General features: G+C 48.3%; 1 protein-coding gene across 1 annotated transcript in view; it reads left to right on the top strand.

Annotated features, from left to right (window-relative positions):
• Window positions 1-20,216, top strand: part of LOC147884299 (uncharacterized) — a 51,164-nt gene extending 30,948 nt beyond the window's left edge. The window contains exons 2-5 of the mRNA XM_087398384.1: window positions 9,210-9,362; window positions 9,586-9,727; window positions 9,912-10,153; window positions 19,753-20,216. Coding sequence (XP_087254510.1) covers window positions 9,210-9,362; window positions 9,586-9,727; window positions 9,912-10,153; window positions 19,753-19,959 — 744 coding nt within the window. The 3' untranslated portion in view covers window positions 19,960-20,216. The remainder of the gene's footprint in view (window positions 1-9,209; window positions 9,363-9,585; window positions 9,728-9,911; window positions 10,154-19,752) is intronic.
• Window positions 20,217-21,938: the final 1,722 nt, after the last annotated feature.

The following is a 21,938-nucleotide window of genomic DNA, read 5'->3' on the forward strand; positions in this document are numbered from 1 at the left end:
CAAACGTCCTGCGACCACCAGTGGGATGCCACGGGGGGTGAACTGTCCCAGCCAACGGGTGTCTCCAGGCATGAGGACCTGAGGCTCAGGTGGAGCCAACCAAGCGGCTGGGATCGCTCCGTCAATCTCCGTGCGTCTCGCCTGGACTCCACGTGCACCTCCAGCTGCGACTGCAAGATCGGTCATCTCCAGATGTCTGTACGTATCCCTCCAAACCCGAAGGGACCGGGCTGGCCCCCTCATCCAGCCGTCCCACCTGATATGTGATCTCTCCCCCAACTGAAGGCCCTCGGCGTCTCTGACCTGCCCATTCCAGACGAGCGGCTGGCGATCGATCTCCTCCTGACAGCTGGGCTGGGACTGTATGAGACTGAGACAAAGCCGCCTCCACACCATGAGGAGGCTACGAACGAGTGGAGAACGGGGCTGAGTGAGCGGGGCAGAAGTGAAGATCCACCTGAGGGACGGTGGCCACTCTCCACCTCGGCGCGGGACACAAGAGCCTATTCCCTGCTGAAGCAACATCTTCCACGTCTGCCCCCCCGGGGTCAAACCGCGGATGACAAGCTTGCCTAACAAGGCCTGACTCTGAAGCTCTGGATCGATAACCCCCAGGCCACCCTCTGCCTGCGGAAGAATGACTGTCTGCCAAGCAACCCTGGCTCTGGTATCTCTAAGACCATCCTCCCCAGACCAAAGGAAGTTCCGAACCAACCTCCTGAGCTGTGCCACGCTGGATCTCGAGAAGCACCAGCATGAAGCCACATACCAAGCCGTGGCTAGAAGGACCTGGTTAACTACCAGGGCACGACCTGCAAGAGACAGCTTAGCAGTACTCCAGAAAGCCAGCTTCCGTCGGATGGAGTCTAGCACCGGGAGAAACTGCTGAGCTGGCGTGATGTCTAGGCCAACCTGGAAGCCAAGGTATCTAGCTGTCTGTCCTCGTGGAATCCATCTGAAACCCAGAAATCGCCCCCACTGAGAACACGCCCCAGGGTCTGTGAGAAAACCAACTGACTTGTTCCAGTTGATTTTCGCACCAGCGGCCGAGCAGAAGACCTCCAAGGCCATCCGCACCCTCTCTAGCATCCTCTCATCATCCTGGACATAAAGGGCTGTATCATCTGCGTACTCCGAGTCCAGAAGCTCCGTGTCCTCCCGAAGTGGAAGGCGAACCCCCCGGACCCGGTAGACCTCGCCCGAAGGTAGTAAGTCATGGCCTCGGCGAAGAAAAGAAACAGGTAAGGAGCAAGGGGGCAACCCTGACGCACTGATCTCTCCAGGCTAAAGCGCTCACCCATCCTGCCTCCAATGATGACCCTGCTAGACGCTGTCCTGTACAAAGCTGAGATACCCTGAATCCATCCTGCGGGGAAACCTAGCCGCTCCAGAGTCCCCTCCAAAAAGGCCCAGTCCACGCGATCGTAGGCCTTCTCAAAGTCGAGAAGTAGAATGGCAAGGTGTGATCCACTGTGCTGAGCCCACTCCGCCGCCTCTGAAAAGGTGAAGACATTATCCAAGATACTGCGATCCTGGACAAAGCCTGTCTGAGTGTCATGAATGAGGTCTGGGAGTAGAGGCCGAACTCTGGCACTGATCATCTTAGCGAGGATTTTGTAGGCGGTAGTAAGGAGAGTGATCGGACGCCACTGGCGGATCTCCTGTCTATCTCCTCCCTTCGGGATGAGGCAAATCAGACCCGAAGAGAGGCTCTCTGGCATCAAACCGCTGCTGAAAATCCCCTGCAGAGCTGCGAGGAGGGGCTGATGGATCTGGTCCCAGAAGGAAATGAAGAAAGCTCGGGGAAGCCCATCCTCTCCTGGGCATTTCTGTCCGTCGATAGCCATCAAGGCCTCCAGCATCTCATCCGAGGTAAACGGCGCCAACAACATCGCCTGCATGCTAGGCCGGACCAGGGATGGAATGTGCCTCCACACCTCCTCACGGGCACGACTAGCACGAGGGGCAAGCGGCTCCTGCTGGAAGAGGGTCCTGTAGAAGTCAGTGGCCAACCCCAGGACCTCCCCCGAATCCGTAACGATGTGACCATCCGCTGTCCTGAGACTCCGAAGCTGATCACCTGCAGCTCTCTGGCCATGCGTCCTGAAGAACTCTCTGCACATCCGATCACCCTTCCGGGCCCAGAAGGAGAGAGAGGCGTGATAGGAAAACTCTGAGCGGCGCTGGAGTGTCTCCTCCAGGAGGGCTCTGGCTCGAAGGGCCTGGATCCGAAGCTCCTCCGAGTCCGGGGAAGCCTGCTGGAGTCGCTGAATGGATGCGAGGTCCCTCCGAAGAGCTCTCTCTCTACTCCACCACTCCTGACGAACCTGTAGGGCTGCTAGCTGGCAGATCTGGCTGGACTCCTGCAGAGCCTGCGCAACTGAGTCCACCAAATCCGTACACTCTCCCCAATCTCTGTCCCAAAGACTGCAAATACTACTACGCACGTCCTCCCTTGAGAAAATAGAATCGGGAATCCTGCATGACCGGGGGGGGAGGGTCTGGGCTGCCGAATCTAATGAGAGGAGTACCGGCGCATGGTCGGAAAGTGTCGTCCCTGGAACTATACCCGCCTGACCGCCTCTACTGATGGCCCAATCACTGACATAGAATCTATCAAGCCTCTCCAGGAGTCTGCCTCCTTCCCTGCGGAAGCCCCAAGAGAAGTCCAGGCTCCCGTGCCAACGCCGGAAGGACGGGTCTCTCCAGCTGTCCCTACCTCCTGTCGCGAAGATGAAGGAGTCCCAAGCTGACTGCTCTGCCTGAGCCATACCTGTAAACTCCGGACCTCTGCCCTGCTGGTCCTCCAATGACTCCAGATTGTTGAAGTCACCTCCAACAATCCAGGAATCCATGACTGGAAGAATCCCTGTAAGTGTCCTCCAGAAAGTGGCTCTGCATCGGAGGTCTGTAGGAGCGTAGATATTGAGTATTCCAATTTTGGATCCCTCCAAATCCAGGCCTACCCAAAGGGCTCGGCCTGGGATCAACGTGCCATGACCGAAAACTCCCTGGGCTAACTGCTCGCACACGGAGGTACAGACACCCCCACTCCTCCCCTGTGCGCCGATCGAGGGCTCCCAGTAAGTGTAGGAACGTCCAGGGAGAACCTTCCCGCAGCTACGGGAATGAGCCGCAGAGAGCTTGTGCTCCTGGAGCAGAAGTACATCCAAACGACCAATCACTGCAGGCTGAAGTTCCTGCCGCAAAATGAGCTTCCTGGGACCACGGGTGCCAGAAGAGTGAAACCCGTTCACATTCCAGGATACGAGGTGTAGGCTCATGGCGAGGGATGGGGGGCTGCGAACAACTGTCTGCTCGCGGTCGAAGTCGATGAAGAAGCAGGCATGTCGGAATGGAGGCGCTGCCGCTTATGAGAAGGTTTGGAGGGGGAGACGGGATCGTCCTGCCCGTCCTTCAACACCTTCAACAAAGGCGAGAGGCCTTTGGTGCCGTGAACAAATGCTTTCTCGAGCCAGCTCGAGATCTCTGAAGTGGTCATCCCATAGAAGGTGCGGAGTTTCTGATGGGACCAAGCTCTGACATCCTGGGGGAGAGGCCATGACGGGGCAGGTCTGAGGATCACAATCAGTCGGAAGCGTTTGGCGGCGCAGCGCCACCGCAAGCGCACATCGCCCTCGGACCACTGAGTCTCGAGAAGCTGCCCACCGGACGGGCCTATCCAGGAACAGACCTGGGCGTGTGTCTGCTCTCTGAGCGCCTCCCAAACCGTGTCGTCTGTCCAGGTCTCGGTGCCATCGCTGAGGAACGTGAAGGCGAAGCTAGGGCCATCCCTAGGGGCCAAGGCGACAATCTTCCCATCCGCCCCTTTGCGGAGCAAGAAGATGCTGATGTCGAGATAAGCCGGGAAGGTCCCAAGGTCGGCCACGTCCAAGTAGTCCCAGGGGCCTGATCTGTAAAAGTCTCGAGGAAGCGCTCTCTCCTGAAGCTGAGACCCATTAGAGTCTGCCACTGAGGGACTAGCGGCCATGGAAGCCTGCTCCGGTGGTGGTGTAGACTCCGGGTGTCCTGCCAGCGGGGGGGGAGGGGGAGGAGGCTGAGGGGCAGGCGACTCGAGCTCCACGGAGGCGACTGGCGGAGCAGGTGGAGGAGGCGGATCGGGGGCTGCCCTCGACTGGGGAGCCGAGGGTGCAGCTAACACTGTAGAGGAGTCGAGGGGGGCGGAGGGAGGGGGGGGATGGAGACTCCTCTGGAGCTGGGGCTGAGAGGGAGGAGAAGGAGACTGAGGAGGAAAAGCCGGAGGCTGAGGCTGCGGGCCGGGCGAAGGGAGGGGAAACTGGGGAGGGGACTGGGGCTGAGTGGAAAGGGGCGGGGGAGTGGGAGAGGGGGGGATCTGAGGCTGTGACGGGCGGCCTGTCGTCGACGAAGAAGCTCTCCCAGGTCCCTGGGGCGGCTTCCTGTCAGGTCTCTGGGGTGCTGCTGCCGGAAGGGTAACCTCTGCCTCCTTGCCTTTATCCGAGATCTTCTTGTTCCTTCCTCTTTTCCTTCTAACCTCGGTCCAGCCACCCACTAACTCTGGACCGGGCTCCGCCTGCCTCGGCTCCTCCTGACGTGACTGTCCAGGGGGGGGGCGGGGGCGGAGGAGGCGGGGGCGGGGGGGGTCGAGATGAACTGGCGAAGCGTGGGCACGCAGCCGCCAAGTGCCCAAAGCCATGGCACCTCAGGCACTGACCTGGCTGTCCGGTGACTATCATGCTCTGGGTGATGCTGCCGGCATCTGTCACAATCTCGATCACTGCAGGGAGGGTCGCAGGGTCTGCCACAGCCACTCGGACACGGGGAGCTCCTGCCGTGGTCACCGCATCGGCGAAGGTGTCGTGCATAACCCATCCAAAATGGGAGCCCAAGTCCCTGACAATCGGCCGCAGCTCAGCAGCAAGCCCTGGAAAAACTAGTGTCACTGGGTGGCGAGGTATACGGAACCGAACATCAAAATCTGCTGCGCTGAATCCACGGTACCACGGGACTATCATGATAATCTTTCCATCCACCGATGTGGGGGAACCGGCAATCAGGTTGCTCGCAGCTTTCTCATTGGAGAGTTTGAGCCAGAAGATGCCCCTACCCATAAGGGCCACCTCCTCAATATGGCCATCCTCTAGCAGGAGAGTGGACTGGAGCCAGTCCCTGATGGCTGCTCTGGAGGGAGAGTGTCCAATGACTCTACCGTAAACAGAGGTACGGGCAAAGTCAGTGGCAACCTCCTGCACACGGGATGATTGTTGCTCTGTCAGGATAACGCGGTAGGCATCTGGAGAGGGAGGGTCCGATTGGGCCTCCGGATCCGGGCAGGGGGCCACCATACCGCCAAGACTAATTGCAAGCTTCCGATGAAGAACAGGCTGCCACCCCAAAAGGGGAGACGAAGCGGGAGGATGGCGCCTGGGTATGGAAGGGATGGTGGCGGAGGCGGAGGGTGGAGGCGGGGTGGGGAAGTGAAGCAGAGGGGCGGGCGAAGCGAGGTGGGTGAACGGGGGGGGACGGGCGGGGCGGGGTGAAGGGTGCGGGGCAGGCGGGTGGCGCGGGAGGGCGGGGGGGATGTGGCGGAGACGGAGGGGTGAATTGGAGGGCGGGGGAGCGGAGTGAAAAAAAAAAAAAAAAAAAACGGGGGGTGGAAGGCGAAGAGGCGGGTGAGGGCGCGGAGGACGGGGGGGAGCGGGATGGAGGCGGGGAACGAGGGGGTCGGGCGCGGGGGACGGGGGGGAGCGGGATGGAGGCGGGGAACGAGGGGGTCGGGTGAGTGAGTGAGGCGGGTGAGCGAGGGGCGGGTCGGGTGAGCGAGGGGGGCGGGTGAGCGAGGGCGGGGAGGGGGCGAGGGCGGAGAGGCAGGGGGCGGGGGATGGGAGGCGACTAGCGAGGCGGAGGGATGGGTAGCGGGTGAGCGGGATGGCGGGTGAGGCGAGCGAGGCGGCGGGTGAGGGGGATGGCGAGCGGAAGGTGAGGATGGAGAGACAGGGAGCGGGGGGTGGTCGCGGCGGGGGGGGGGGGGGGGGGGGGGGTAGCTAGCGATGGGGATGGAAGCTCGCAGGAGCGACGCGAGTGCTTTCTCAGAGCTATTTGGCATGCTCATGATAAGCTCAATTTCTATACAGTTTCCACAAAGTCATTTATATTCCCCACTGTCATGCTCTTGAATGTGTTGTGATGCAGCTTCAGGATATCTTGTTCTTGCTGCACAAGCTGTGGCTCATCAATGTGTGTAAAATTACTTTGGCATCCTTTGCGATCATTTGTGTGGTCTTGTATATTTTCTTCCTGTATGGAGACGGATGAGCTTTTCACTGTGCGTAGCTAGTACAATCTCCATAGACGGCAGTTTATCTGTTCTTTTTATAACTTATATTAGTGTAAGCGCACCCACATCCTTAACCTTTCTGGTCAACATCTCCATCTTGATTCTATCACCCATCAGGCTTGCTTCATTGTCATATTTATGTAGGCTTGTTCCATTACCCTGCGTATAGGTATTTCTTCATACTATGCTGAACTGCTAGGGCATTATCTGGAGCAATGTGTTGTTCCTGCAAATTGATATAACAGCCCTCTTTCTCTTACTCTCCATATTTGTTTCCTTCATGTGGGCTGCTGTTTTTATTTGAGCAGCTATCTCCACAGAACCTTTTTGCAGTTTTGATTGTTTGAAGATAACCAGATTTTTGTCCTACATACCGAGGCATCTTCAATGGCTTTGAAGTATGGTTTGGCTGCGTACTAGGGAGAGGCATAGCATGGCTGCATTGCCAGCATTGGCATAACTGCATTCTCCACAGATGTTGGGTGTCTATTTTTATAGGCTTGCTTAGGCTTTGTCCTAACTCCTCTAGGTGTCATAGCTCCAACCATAGGTGGCTGCTCTATTGCATTTGTATCTCCGCATTTACTATAGGATATCTTTGTCAAATCTAACAGATGAATATGTAAGGTACAACAACTGTCATATATATCTAAGGTACAACAACTGTCATATATATCCCGACCATGCAAGGCCTTTCGTGCTTGAAATGCGATAGCCTGTGAGGCAAACTATATTTGAGCTTGGAGACTACCTGAAATCTGATGCATGACAATCTTCTCAATAAGCTCAAAAGGAACACATCGAATATAATGGTGTACAACAGGTTGTGGATGGTAATTAAAAGGATTTCATTGGGCTGTGAATCTTCCGCACGTTGAAGCTGCCCTAAACTTTTGCATGCTGCGCCTGGCCAGGCGGGTCAGCAAATAGCTGACTGTTCAAGTCGAGTAAACAGACCACAGATTGGCTGGCTGAGTCGGCTGTTAGGGCTGACTGGTCAGCTGTTTTTGGGGTTCCCTTGGGTCCAATAAAAGGGAGCCTTCACGGCTCATTCCACTATCCATCAAGTGAGCGGTCAAGGTTCCATAGCAAGCACTGCCTTACGAGGGGCTGTCCTGGAGGATCAGTCGGAAGGTGTAATTGCGGGGCACACATACGAGGCCCACTCAAGCTCTAGGAGAGCACCGCAAGCCTAGTGTTTTGGAAGTTCCAAGGAAGTAGGAGAACAGCCTTGTGTATCTATAGGGGTCCACATCTGGTCAGCACTCCGTTGATACAGGGTGAGACTCTGGAGATAACTTTTGTATTGCGTCCACATTGGACAGAAATATATTTTGCTGGTTCTGCATCTCTCTTTTGAGCATTGTCTATTTCCTATCTGCACATCTATTAAAGTAAGAAGTTTTGGATTTCGAATATACAAATGTGTGAGTTTCTAGGCTCAATAACTCTCTGGGATTAGCTTCCTTTGTGCATACATCTGTTGTGTTCTCTAACAAGTGCTGCCACACTCCCATGGATTCAGATATTTAGTATTTGAGTTTGTGTTCGCTTAGTGGCTCCACCATTCAGCTGATTGTATGTGGTTTTTTAGCCTCATAGACCCTTTGGTCTTTTGAAGATTTAATAAGCTCTCTTTCTTTCTTTCTTCCTGGGTAGGCTGGATGGTGGTCTAAGGGGACTGCACAACAGCGTGGGTGGATGGCATGACAACCTTGGTTGCATTTAAGCTCTTTAGCCAGGCAATAAATTCTCTATAGAAGCCTCTTGACGAATTTTTCTGGTGCAGCAGTTTTGATGCACATGCATGAGTTGCATGTGCATGCATGCATTACTGGCCCTGCATGTGGTTGCATGTAAGTCCTGGTATGCAGTGACTTGCATGAGTTGCTTGTACCTATGTGCGTTGCTGGCCCTGCATGTTCCAAAAATCGCCCCAAATAGTCCCCTGCTCGTGTGGACATCCCAAGCATGTGGCCTACTTTTACCAGCTGAGATAAATGCTGCATGCATGAGGCAAACTAAAGCAAGCTGCAAAGGATGGTGCACATCCAAAGAAAGGTGGCACAAGCACTGAAAAAGTCACATGGACACTCACTTTTTTGCATGCACGGCTTTCCAGCTAAAACATATGCATGCAAACTGACCATGCAAACACTAAACACCAGTGCATGTCACAGAAAGTAACTTGAACACTTGCATGCACACCGAAGGCACTCATGTATGAACCCCGCATCCGATGAATCCCTTTGCATGCAACTCATTTCTGGGCACTGTTAGTCAGACTGATTTTTACCCTGCTCGTTAACTTCCTTTCTCTCTCTCTCTTGCACCTGTGGATATTGGATGCCCTCGATTGATCAAGGCCTTGAGCTGATCCTTTGCTAAACGGCCTGCTGGACTTTCAGCGTGTGTCCTCCCACTTATGGTCACCAGTCAGATTTTTATATTGCTTGGGACCTGTCAAGTGCTCCTATCTGTTAAGAAAGTTATATTGCTTGGGACCTGTCAAGTGCTCCTATCTGTTAAGAAAGTTAATACGAGTGTAGTAATGGATTTCTAAATTTGCCAAATGCATGAAAGGAATTCAGCCCAGTTTCTGAGTTTTTACTGGGTAATGGTTGGCTTCGTGTTGTCTCTAATTGGGGAGCTTGGCTTTTGCATTTAGGTCTAATCACATTCTTTCTGGTTTTTGTTTGTGTATTCACAGAGCTTTGCAGCCTTTGCCCAGATTAATTCTAATTGATAGCCATCTCCCTCATTAGAAGGATCACATACCGAGAATATTTGGAGTGTGTTGTTGGTTCTCTTTGGTTTCTGCTTTGGGTTACCTCAGTTGTGTTTTGGATCTCTTCTTATACGATTTTTGCATGTGGTGGTTGGGTATGGCCAGGCATGGGATGAGACCTCAATCTCACTGTCTGCTGGTTGTGACCTTTTCATGCGATATGTGACTCGAACGTCTGCTTTAGAGTATGAAGATATACGTGCTGGGAAGGCTCGCCTTATTGAACGTGGAGAACGGTTTGGTGAAATTTCCTTAAAGGTCTACATTTGGAGATTTTCATTTTCTTCCATGCTTGGATTGCAATTAACCTCATATAAGAAACTGTCTTACTGGGTCGGAATTGCTCAATGAAGGTATTTGGTATTGGGTGGGTTTTGCTTCAGGTGGTTAACTTGATGCTTCCTCCATTTGCAGACTATGGGGGCCAGCTGAACTGCAATGTAATTTTAGATTCTCATAACTTGAATCTGTGGCGTCGCAGGCAAGGAGAACTATTGCCATGCTTGGACAAGATTTTGTTCGAGATGGTAGCACAATATTGACACATGGATTTTCTAGGGTGGTGTTGGCAATTTTAAAGCTTGCTGCCTCCAATGGAAAACACTTCAGTGTTATCTGTACAGGTACCCTTAAAATTTATTACTTCTGCTGTTTCATGAGTGGCAAGTGTACCATGAGACTTTAATTTTTTGCCATGTTCCATTTGTCTGAACCCCTTATGCTACATACGTGCTTGACATGATGTTGAGGACTATGAATCAGCAGATGTTTCTTCTCTCTTTTACCGCTTTTGATGCTTGGAACCAGAGGGGAGACCTGACAGCACGGGAATAGAGATGGCAAAGGAGCTGGTCACTGTTGGTGTTCCTGTTACACTTATCATAGACTCAGCAGTGGCATACACGATGGAGTGTGTTGATATGTTGCTTATTGGTGCGGATGGCGTTGTAGAGAGTGGGGGCATTGTTAATATGATTGGGACATACCAAGCAGCCATGGTGGCAAGGAGCATGAATAAACCTGTGTATGTTGCAGCTGAAAGCTACAAGGTACATTCCCAAGACTCTTCATCACAAAGACAGGACGTGTATGATTCTTTCATTGTGTAACGTGTTTGCATAATAGAAGCTTTCCTATGAAGGCAGTTGGAGCATTCTTACTCTGCGAAGAAAGCTAGAGAGTGGGGGTGCTCTGCATGTCTAGTATGGGATGATGGTGGTAATTTGGTCACCCTACATAGCTTGGAATTGACCTGCTCTATTTCACTATGGTTTTTGAAGGAATCGAAGGTAGGAACCCAATCAGGTTATGATGGAGCTGCTGCTCATTATTTCAACTTCAATAGGTCTCAGGATTGGTTTACATCAAATTAAAGTTGCATGCAGATATTCACACAAAATCCTTCATGTGGTATACAGGCCACGTGGACTGCATGGATGCTGAGGCACTGCAGTCATGCCACAACTTTTGAGAGCAGATAATTGCTACCTCATAAGTAGAAATATGACGTATGTAAAAAAGAGTTAAAAGTGGTAGTTTGTGCCTCAAATATATGAATGCACTATGTTTCAGGCAGTTGATTCCTTACGAAGCCTGATTACTACAATCTTGCGCATGCACGCACATGTGCGTGCATGCGTATGTGTGAAGCCTTGCTCCGATTTGTTTTGGCTACAACCAAGATATATAAAAAAGTTTGTTGTTTGGCTACAACCAAGATATATCAAAAAGTTTGTTTATCTTCATATCATAATCTTCATCATGCAATTGAAAGGTGCTTGAGCATTTTTGAGTCCGAAATGAGCTACCAAATACCATAGAGTCAGCATGTCAATACAGCTCTGAACTGGTCCATAGTGTTCCACGTCGCCTGTGAGCCAGATCAGCACCTTAGGGTGATGTCCACATGACCAGCATGCCCTGTCATCATCTTGATTGGCTGTGCACCACCTTGCTGGATGCCTGGAGATGTCCTTGGCACCCTAGAGCTCTCCTCTATAGGCAGTCCCTCAATCATAGTATAAGGAAAACCATGTTAGTTTTTGGTTTCAGCAGACGTTTTTAAATTTTAAAAAAAAACAAGCCAAAAAAACCAACACAAGAAAAAGTCAAACTCAGATGGATATGGAAAGGAATAAGCACTTGGAGATGGAGGTAGGGGATGATACCTCTAGGGTGAACCCTGTAGCATTGGGAGCTCGACTGATACAGCAGGCATCACGCCCAATGTTGTATTGCGCCCATGGCACGCAAACCCTGTTCATTAAATGCTAGAACCGGAATTTAGAGGATGTCTTAACACAAAGTTAACGGCATAACAATTGCATGCTAGTGAGAGGCAAGAAGAATTACAAAAGTCCATCCACACCTTAGACCATCTAGGGAAGAAAATGGGAAAGGAATCATGGAACCGGAATCTAGTATCCATACAATGTAGACAGGTAAAGTGAAGCGGCCTAACATAGCAAACTATAGGCTTGAAAAATACGCAGGTAGAATGGTTGATAGAAACTTGGACATCATTAAGACATGACTTACAAATGGGATGAGGTGTTTGCCATATGTGAAGTTCATAATGATATAATGATATGATCTGAGAGGCCATGCGCGTGTTTACAGAAGTTGCTGATAGGTGATGTATGAAGCAATGACAAGACAAATGTGGCTCCAATTACTTGGGAAAGCTTTAAATTGGGGTTTAGAAACAATCTCTCCCCCTTGACGAAGCTTCTAAAGGGTGGGATGAATATTGGTACCTTAGGCAACGGAATTTAATAATTCTCTCCTCACTGTACCCTCCCCACTCAGAGCCGACCACTCATATGTGGCCTTCGGTGTTCTTGCTACTACGCGAGATAGAGGGAGAGTTCCTACCACAGCCCGTACCGAGATCCACTTTGACCGTGCCCTTGATCGAGTGTATGTGTGTCACTTAGCCAGAGAACTTCTAGCCCTAGAGGGTGATTTAGACCTCGCCCACGCTTCAGCCACACTTGCCACAATGATACATGATGCTGCCACCAGATCCTTTCCTACGACCCGATCTTCACGGGTACGAGATGGGAAGATGCCTCAAAACCCTTGGTTTGATGATGAGTGCAGTGAGATGGGAGCCCACCTCACACGGGAGCGAGCCTTGGGTCAGTTGACGTCACATGAGGCACACCGGATCTTTCAACGGCTGACACGCTGCAAGAGACTAGCCTTCCTCACACACAGGATGGATGAGATCATCAGGTCATTTCGCAGAGGAGACCCGAACACTGGATGGGGACTTCTTTCGGAGGGGAAGCCACCCATCCCCATCACTGATCCGGGAGTGTGGCACACTGATGCATGCTCCCTATATGATGTCCCGAGGCAGACACCTCCAGACATGTCCTCTATGCCTAGGCCCACTACCTGCCATCTATTCACTATGCAGAATGTGCGGGCTGCAATTCGCCGGCTCCACAACCAGAAAGCACAAGATCACGAGGGCCTCCAGACAGAGTATTTCGCACATGGATAGGAGGTTCTAGCCCCGATTCTTGCACATATGTTTAACCTTGCAGTTTGTCACGGCTTCCCATCCGCATGGAGCACCACCACTATCGTACCGATACACAAAGCAGGAGACCTCATGGACAGTGGGAACTATTGCACCCTCATGATTAGCCACACATTGGCCAAGATCTATGGATCGGTACTAGAGAGGGAGATCAGCAGTCATACAGAGGCACGGAGGCAGCGAGCACTACGGCATGCAGGATTCAGGAGGCAACACTCTACTGTAGACCACATTTTCACTCTGAGGGCTATCATTGAGGAGGCGAGGTTCATACATCAGAAAGTCTACACATGTTTCGTAGATTTTCGAAAGGCTTTCGACACTCTCCCACGATCCCGTATGATCAAGAGAGTACAGGAGATGCAGATTCCAGAGACGCTGATCTAGGGAGTGATGAGCTTATATGAGTCAGTGAGAGGTAGGGTCAAAGCTTTAGGCGGTCTATCGGACTAGGTCGAGAGCACAATTGGAGTGAAGCAGGGCTGCCCTCTCTCACTGACTCTCCTTGGACTCTACATCGATGAGATTACATCTTTCATAGATCGCCTAGGCGGCGAAGGTTCATTACTGGGTGATCTCCTCATACAGATATCGTCATACGCTGATGATATAGTCCTTATATCCTCTTTGGCGGAGGGGCTGCAGAGAGATCTGGAGGCATTAGAGGTGTTCTGTAGAGAGAGAGACTTGACGGTCAACCTTGGGAAAACTAAGGTTATGATCTTCAACACCTCACGAGCAGTGATTCGTCGACTTAGTTTCACCTATCGTGGCGAGCCAGTGGAGATAGTGCAGTCGTAGACATATTTGGGAGCAGTCTTCACAGGGCCCATCTTTACGATGACCCATGTAGCCTTTTGACACATTGGTGCAACCGACTGCCATGTATGCAGCGCCCTTCTGGGAATGCAATCTTTCGAGGACAGACTGGAGGAGCTTTGAGCGGCTATAGGTGACGGTGGGGTCCCTAGTACATGCAGAGTTGGCTATGACACCTCTCTAGGTTGATGCCATCTTTCAAACAGTGACTTTCATCCACAAAGTTTGGGACTTACCTCACTAGAGACTGTCGAGGTTTGCCCTAGTCATCTAGACGGCTAGCAGAGAGCGGGGCAGATACATGGTATGCACGCATATCTACATAGCTTGCCAGTCACGCTATCCAGATGGACAAGCTTCCCCCCTTTCAGTACAGCATGGATGTGCCTCCTGAGTCGATCCCACGAGATGAGATCAACCGTATCATACGGTTAGACCTCCTGCAGCTTCATACATCCCGGACTTGGGGGAAGGACCAGGAGCTCCCCACCAAGACCCAGTTCTACCGCGACCATTTCTTGAGAGTATCAGAGAAGGGATTCATCATCGGATCCCAGTATCTCGAGGACAGACGAGTCTCCCATGCACTGAGGATTGCCATTGGTCAGATGCGGGTTTCATCCCATCAGTTGAGGATCGAAGTTGGGAGAGCAGCAGGTCTGCACGCTATGTATGCTGGGGGTGGTTGAGACAGAGGAGCATTTTCTTTGTGTTTGCCCAGCCTACTACGAGATCTGGGGATGCTACCACTGTCGGGGAGTGGCTTCGGCCCTTTATCATGACTGATCAATTTCCATGACCATGTCTGTATCGGGCTTTATCTGATGGAGATGCGTCGGCACAGGGAGACACTACTGCGACAGTTCAAAGAGCAGCAAGGGATGGCTAGAGCACCACAGGATATGGAGGATGACCAGGCACAGCGACGCATCACAGACTTCTATACATTTGAGTCAGCCCAAGGACATAGTGGAGTGGAGGAACAGGAGCTAGCCGACATGAGAGAAGTCTGGATCAGCAGCCGACAGCTCTGCTGTAGCAGCCTGAAAACCCTAAAAACAGGAAGGAAACAGCTCCGAATCAGCTCGTATGCAGGCGCCACTTGAAGAAGATGCCGACCAGCAGCACGTGTGCACACGCCTCTTGAAAAACGAGCAGAAATGGTCACAAAAAGATGCAAAACAGAGGCGAAGTGGTGGCAGCAAGGATGACAGCTGTGCAAAGACCCTAAACGAATAGAAGGCAGCTGTGCAGAGACGGAAATGAGGCTGAATCTGAGGCGGAAATGAGCAGAGCTGAGGTGGCTACAAGAAGAAGGGCTTGAGCAGAATTAGGGTTTAGGGGTAGGGTTAGGTTAGAGATGACATGGCAGCTATGGCAGGGTGAACCTGCTTTGATAGAAACATGGTGGAGAGAGAGGGAGGGAGAAGGTTAGGGTGTGAGGAAATGATACATAAATGAAGAAGTCCCATAGTGACACGTGGCACTCGCACATGACTGACACACATGAACTACTACTAGATCTCATAATACTACACACCAACACATCACATCAACACACTCTTTGGCTATGATATCTCCAACATGGGCTACCTAGGTAAATGGTTCAAAGTCACAATAGCAGAAGAAGAAAGATGGGCAATTAAGGGAGGGATGATTAATTGACATACCTTGGGAATGGAATGATCGGGTAGAATGTGAATACCAACAGCTCTCTTTCCCATTATCTACCAATGGCATAGATGATGAAGGGCCCTCCATGGTAACCTTGTCTACCCGCCTCAGTCAATCCAAATTCTCGAATCTTTGGCATGGCATGTGACAAATCTGAAAAGAAATATCTATGTCCAGAGGCTACATTGCAAACTTTGAATATGATATGATGTGGATTCCATTTCTTCTCTCAGATCATACATGGGAGCTTCCCAAGTTCGACCTTCAGTCTCAATTCTTGCAAAATTCATGTAAAGCCACTACTGCTGTGTCTGAGATCAAGACTACATCATTAGCATAAAGCAAGATAGGGATAAGCGTCTTTGCCAATCCTGAGCCCTACCCATTGAGTGTGATCACAAAGAGGGCCAACTTATCAATGTAGAGACCAAAGAGGGTGGGGGCAGAGGGCACCCTTGCTACACACCAATGGTGCAACTTACCTCCTTTGCGGTGCGCACTCTACTTGTGAGTCTCCTGTAGGATCCCGTAGGATAGAATAGATGCAGCTTGCAAGAGGTGTGAGAGCACAATGAAAGAAAGATGGTAGATCTCTGTTATGATTGTGAGAGAGAGGACTTTCTCTTATAGAAAGGGGGAGAAGGTAATACCTTCCCTACATAGTGGCAATCAGCCCCTACATCAGTGGGAATCAATCCCTACATCAGTGGGATTGCCTTTGTCTTACATCATCACTTAGGTCACACACTAGACACATCATAGCACTTGATGTGCCTTTACAACACACACAAACACACATGTGACTCCCCTAGATGCACACATGCACCGTAGAGCAAGCCCTTGATCATACTTACCCCAACAAACCCCCCCTCAAGGGGTTGCCTCTTGCAGTGTCAAGGATACATCTAGTCTCATAGTTTCTCATGCCATCTCATGGTGGTTAAGGATTAATCTATGGCTAGGATCTCATGTTAGCAAAGGTTCCCAAGGGTGTGAGGTTCACAGAAATGGGATAGTCACAACACATATTACATGGCCTACATCATATGGTGACCAGAGGTGATTTACATAACATATTCTTTTTGGAGTACTACTCCAGGCAAAGAACCTCAAAATTTGACCAAGTGATGATAAACAAAAAAGACAAAGTGCCTAAGAAGCATAGTCTTCATCATGTGGAGACTCATCAAATGAAAGTAGATTGGCAGTTTCTGACTTTGTAGTTTCTTCCTTTTTGGCTTTACAATACTTTTCATGGTGATTGTTTTTGCCACAATGTTTGCATGGATTGATCTTGAAGCAATCTTTAGAGAGGTGATTAGTCTTCCCACGATGTTTGCAAGGTGAAAACTTGCCCTTCTGAATTTTTATGGCATAGGCTGTGTCATTGCCTCTCTCGTAGGCTATGTCATTGTCTCTTCGGAGTTCCATGTGCCTTTCTTCTTCTTGAAGAGCAGTAATAAGACCTTCAAGAGTAGGATTAGGAAGATTTTTCAGAGTGGTAACAACATGATCATAATCTTCAGGCATACTTTTGAGCAATATTGCGATTGCATCATCTGTAGTGATTGGAGAGTTGATAGAAGCAAGTTGAGTCATGAGACTCCGCATGTAATTGACATGGGCAGCCAAGGGAGTGCCACTAGCCATCTTCAATTCAAACAAAGCAATTTTAAGTAACAATTTTGAGATGTGAGAGCTAGCACAAAAAATAATGTCAAGCTTCTGCCAAGCTTCAGAAGGAGATTCTAAATCAGAGATATGATGGATATAGTCATCTCCTAAGCCAAGAGCAATGATGCCATAGGCTTTCTCCTCTCTAGCAGGATCTCTTGCCGGGCGTGTTGGAGCTGAGGATTCTCCAGCATTAGAGGCTGTTGAAGAAGAAGTTGAAGCAGGTTTGACAAGCCCCCAGAGGTTTTCCCTCATCAATGCAAACTTAATCTTCATCTGCCATGTGTGAAAGCCTTTACTATTGAACTTATCCATATTCAAGATGGTAGCCATGAGAGGGTCTAACCCAAAATGGGCAGTGTCTACTCTCTTACAAGGCTAGAAAGAGTTGAAGAGCTTCAAAATACAAGCATTTAGAGTAGCAAAGACTTGTAACCAAATTCCATACTACAAAACATAATGGAAATGATGCTTCCACTTGCATGCTTCATAGAGGTAGCTAAATGAAAGTATTCCAAGCAAATCCAGGTGTAGCAACTTAAAGCAAAGCTGTAGCCATAGTTGTACTGAAGCTATTCAACACTTTAAAACATCAGAAATGCTAAAGTAGCATCTAATGTAGCATCAAACTCACAACCTTGTCAAAACTGTCCAAAACAGAGACCAGAACTTGGAGGGTGCAATTCTCACAGCTCATAGCTCTATTCAAGGGGATTTTTATGCAGGAAGAAAGGCCTTATACCAGAGAAGAGCTACCAGCAAGGAGGGGCGCAAGGAGGGGCGCAATGTTGCGCTAGGTCGCCATAGCCAGGCTTGAGAAGACAGACTGGTTTTTCGTCGTTTTCTCCTCCATCTCTTGTCCAAATGAGCTCAGATTTCAGCAACAGCTTGCCCTCAGTGTCGTCCAGCATGGGCTCAGAGGAATTTGCAGATAGGTAAGTACAGAGGCGGCATTGCGCGAAATTTCGTCAGCGAGTGTGAGTGTTGCCATTGCGCGTACAGTCGAAATTTCTCTAATTGCTTGCAGTTGGAAGTTCGCCCATACGTGAGGAGTTTGCAGCTCAAAGGGTTTGGGCAATGGTCGTTTGTAGGCAGAGAACAGAGCTCTCAAAGATTTGGGGAAGAAGAAGGAAAATGGAGAAGATGTGAAACTAGTAGTTTATGCTAGAGATAGCATCTAATGCTAGGCTAGGCTAGATCTAGAACCTAAAGCTCTGATACCATTTGTAGGATCCCGTAGGATAGAATAGATGCATCTTGCAAGAGGTGTGAGAGCACAATGAAAGAAAGATGGTAGATCTCTATTATGATTGTGAGAGAGAGGACTCTCTCTTATAGAAAGGGGGAGAAGGTAATACCTTCCTTACATAGTGGCAATCAGCCCCTACATCAGTGGGAATCAATCCCTACATCAGTGGGATTGCCTTTGTCTTACATCATCACTTAGGTCACACACTAGACACATCATAGCACTTGATGTGCCTTTACAACACACACAAACACACATGTGACTCCCCTAGATGCACACATGCACCATAGAGCAAGCCCTTGATCATACTTACCCCAACATCTCCCATATAGTGCCATAACTGCCTAAACAACATCATCTGCAATTCCCAATGTTTGAAGTCATTAATGAGGCAAGCCCATGGGACTTAGTTGGATGCCTTGTCGAAGTCAATTAAGCAGCACTTAGTTTGATAGAACTTTCCATTGGCTGTAAGAGTTCCATCTATGCATTTTTTGAAGGTTTTTGGATCTCCCTTTCAAGAAGAGTAATTTGTGCCCATTCGCCATGTTGTGTGTTGCATGTTCCTTGTGCCATGTGCCGCATGATAGGATAAACTTAGGCAGTCTTACCAAGAAACCCGTTTCACTTGGTTTGAAGCCATTTTCAGTGACGCTTCCAAAACAATTTCAGTTTCTTAAACCTAAATCTCTGTTTTAGGCCCTGAAAGTTGACCTTGGGAAAAAAAGACTTTGAAAGTAAGATCTTGTTAATAAGCAATGACAAATATTAAAAATAGTCATAATACCTCAATATTTACATTATGTTTTGAATTTTGTTGTATGGTTTTTTAACTCATTCTACAAGATATTGATTTGCATGTTTTAAACTTCATTAAGACTAAATTTGTATGATTGGACATATTCTAGTCTTACAAAGGTATATATTCATTAAGACTTGAAAGTCATGCTACTTCCAGTTCTCTTCCATCGAATTTAGTATTTGGGCCGTCGAATAAACAGTAATTTTTTGTGGTCAAACTTCACGATTTATTGCTTTAATAAAGTTTCATATGAATGCTTTTGAACGAACGATTTCATGAATTATGCTCATAATTCTATAGATTAGGTCTGTGGACAGCTCAAAACTCTTTGGATCTAAAATTTTATGTAATTAGATAGTATGTTATCTTAAACTTATGGTTCATTTTTAATTTGGTGTTTGGCCAAAAGTTTTGGGAGCCTTAAATAAGCCTGGATTTTGAGAAACATAACTTGATGGTACCTGTATCTTGCAGTCTCTACTTCGCACTTATCGGTTTCTATTTAGTCTTTAGTGTGTAAATTGCAAGGCTAAGTATTTGGAAGCTGCTTTTATAGGCTGACATGTCATGTGGAGACCCCGTCTGTAACAATTGTGGTCAACAAACAGTATGTCCTGTATGTATTCCTTCAATTTCTATTAACTGCAGAGAAACCCATGGAAGGATATTGTAGAGTAGTGGGCCTGAAGTTTGAAGGATTATACTCAACGATGATGCGCTTTTTCCATAGTCAGGGCCGTGTTGAACAAGGAATGAAGATATGATATACCAACATGATGAGTTTGGGAATGTTCCTGGATTCATCTAGGTTAAGTAAGCTGAAATCTGTGCTTCAAAGTAAATTATATGCTGAATTGCCTTATTCAATGCGATTGTGCAGTTTGCAAGACTTTATCCACTGGATCAGAGAGATATGTCACCAGCACCACGGCGGGTAGATTTTCAAGTTGCTTTGCCTCCATCAGTTCAGGTTGAATGTCCAGCAAGGGATTATACACCCCCAGAATACTTAACCCTTTTATTCACTGATCTTGGGGTTTTAACTCCCTCTGCCGTCAGCGATGAACTGATTCAACTATATCTTTAAAAGGTTAAGCTAGAAGTAAGCGTACATTTGGTCATGAGGGTGAAGGGGTCTCCTAAAAGCCCAACTCTCACAAGCCAATTATTTGATCTAAATGGCTTTCCATCTGTTTGTTAAGAAACAAGCAAAGGACATGCTCTGTCCTTTGATTTTGTTATATGTGAGCAAGGTGATGTGCTGCTGTGCCATTGTACGTATTCTAGCATTATATCATTTGGAATTATAGTTTGCTTCATGTCTTTGTCTGAGGTCAATAAAGAAGCAGGATTCAGTTTTCATAACAAGCTTTGTGTTCTCAAAGTTGCTTTGTGTATGCCGAAAACTTAGGAGAGGATGTTTTCTTGTAAACAGTTAGCTAACTGTGGCCTTGAGTTAAGACACATGTTTAAAATAATGTTATCAATGGTAGAAAGTTCAAGGCATAGGATGGAACTCTAGCCATAAGTTGTTTTTTTTGTTGAGAAGTTAGCATTTGAAAAGGTAGTAGACTGTGATAAATTAACCAAGATTGCTAGCTGTTAAATGTTTCTTAACAATTTCACGAGGTGAAAGACCGTCTTCATTTTGGAACTTATAGTACCATAAATAAGCACGAGAACAATATCATCACAAAGGTTTTATGAATAACATGCATCAAAAGAGATCCAATTCATTCAATCATGTGCATCAAAAGAGCTCTATTTCATACATTTTAAATAATGAGTCAAACCAAGAATTCTGCTTAAAGATGGAAACAAACTTGGAAGCTTCATCCTGAGGAAGAGCATGATAGAATGGTCTAGGGTTGAGTCTTGGAGATGGGTGGTATGATTAGCTATTGCCACCAAAATAAAGGAATGAAGAGGAAATCTAGCTCCACCAAGGCTGTCCCAAGCTATCAGTCAAGGAGTGTATGGACATAACTTATATAATGCGAGATCTAGTCCCACGAGCATCAAGTAAACATATAATTTGAGTAAGGTAGGCAGCTCCTTTTGTGTGTCTTGGTCATTAACTTGACTATCTATAACTTATTAGCGACCATGCATACCTATCCTTAGTGAGAACGCCGAAGTGCCTTGCTATTTTTCACATTTTGGGGTTTTCCTTATCTTTTTTATAGTTTATGTAAAAGTTTGTCTACATTGTAGTTCAAAGATGAGGAAGTCGTGGGGTTTGATTGCTCATAACAAGTTTTTGTTGTTTGTGTTGCTTTTGTGAGGTCCATGTGTTAAGTATTGGAATGGAATTGTGGTAATCTCTAGGAGTAGTGTTTGGTTGGTTTATTTATTTATTTTTTTTTTGGGGGTTTCGGGTGATATTGAGAATAGTGTATATCAAACTACAATAGTGCATGGCCCAAGAGGACCCTAAAAAGCTTAAAGGGAACCCTAACCCTAAATGAGCATGTGTATAACTTATTTCCTAAACCTAATCTAGTAGTGTACAAGTAGCTACATGTTTGTGTAGTCGTCCCTTACTTTCTCCCATTCTGTCTAGATTCAATCAGCTTGTTGTAAGCAAAAAGATATTGAAATGTTCTCTTGAAATGGAGCTTTATATTTATGCTTTATAAAAGGACCAAACTCTTTAAGTCAAAGCAAAAAATTGCTTGGTTTCATGTAATGATTGACTTCTTGCTTTAGAACATCATTACCAAACACAAGTAAAAGGGCATATAAGAATCTTCCAAAGTAAAGGTAGGTAGAAGCTGTTAAAAGGTCACTCCCCCACCTGTGAGCCCCTGATTTGAGGGGACAAGGGGGCAGGAGACCATAGCGGGTAGGGGAGGTGAAAAGGCAGAAGACCTACTTGTCAGGCAACTAGCGCTACAGCGTGAAGATGGTGCGACATCCTAGGCAATCCTGGACCTGTGCACGGGCAGAGTTGATAGCTGCAACAGCAGCCCATAAGCAGGGCTTATGGGCCCTTAAATAGGCAGCCTGACCAGCTAGCAAAGGTCGACCAATCAGGTTGGTTGGTGGGCTGGCAGGTCGATGCCT

This window comes from Dipteris shenzhenensis, chromosome 27 (assembly GCF_047967505.1).
Source record: "Dipteris shenzhenensis isolate YYH24624 ecotype China chromosome 27, Dip_SZ_1.0, whole genome shotgun sequence".
Lineage (NCBI taxonomy): Eukaryota > Viridiplantae > Streptophyta > Polypodiopsida > Gleicheniales > Dipteridaceae > Dipteris > Dipteris shenzhenensis.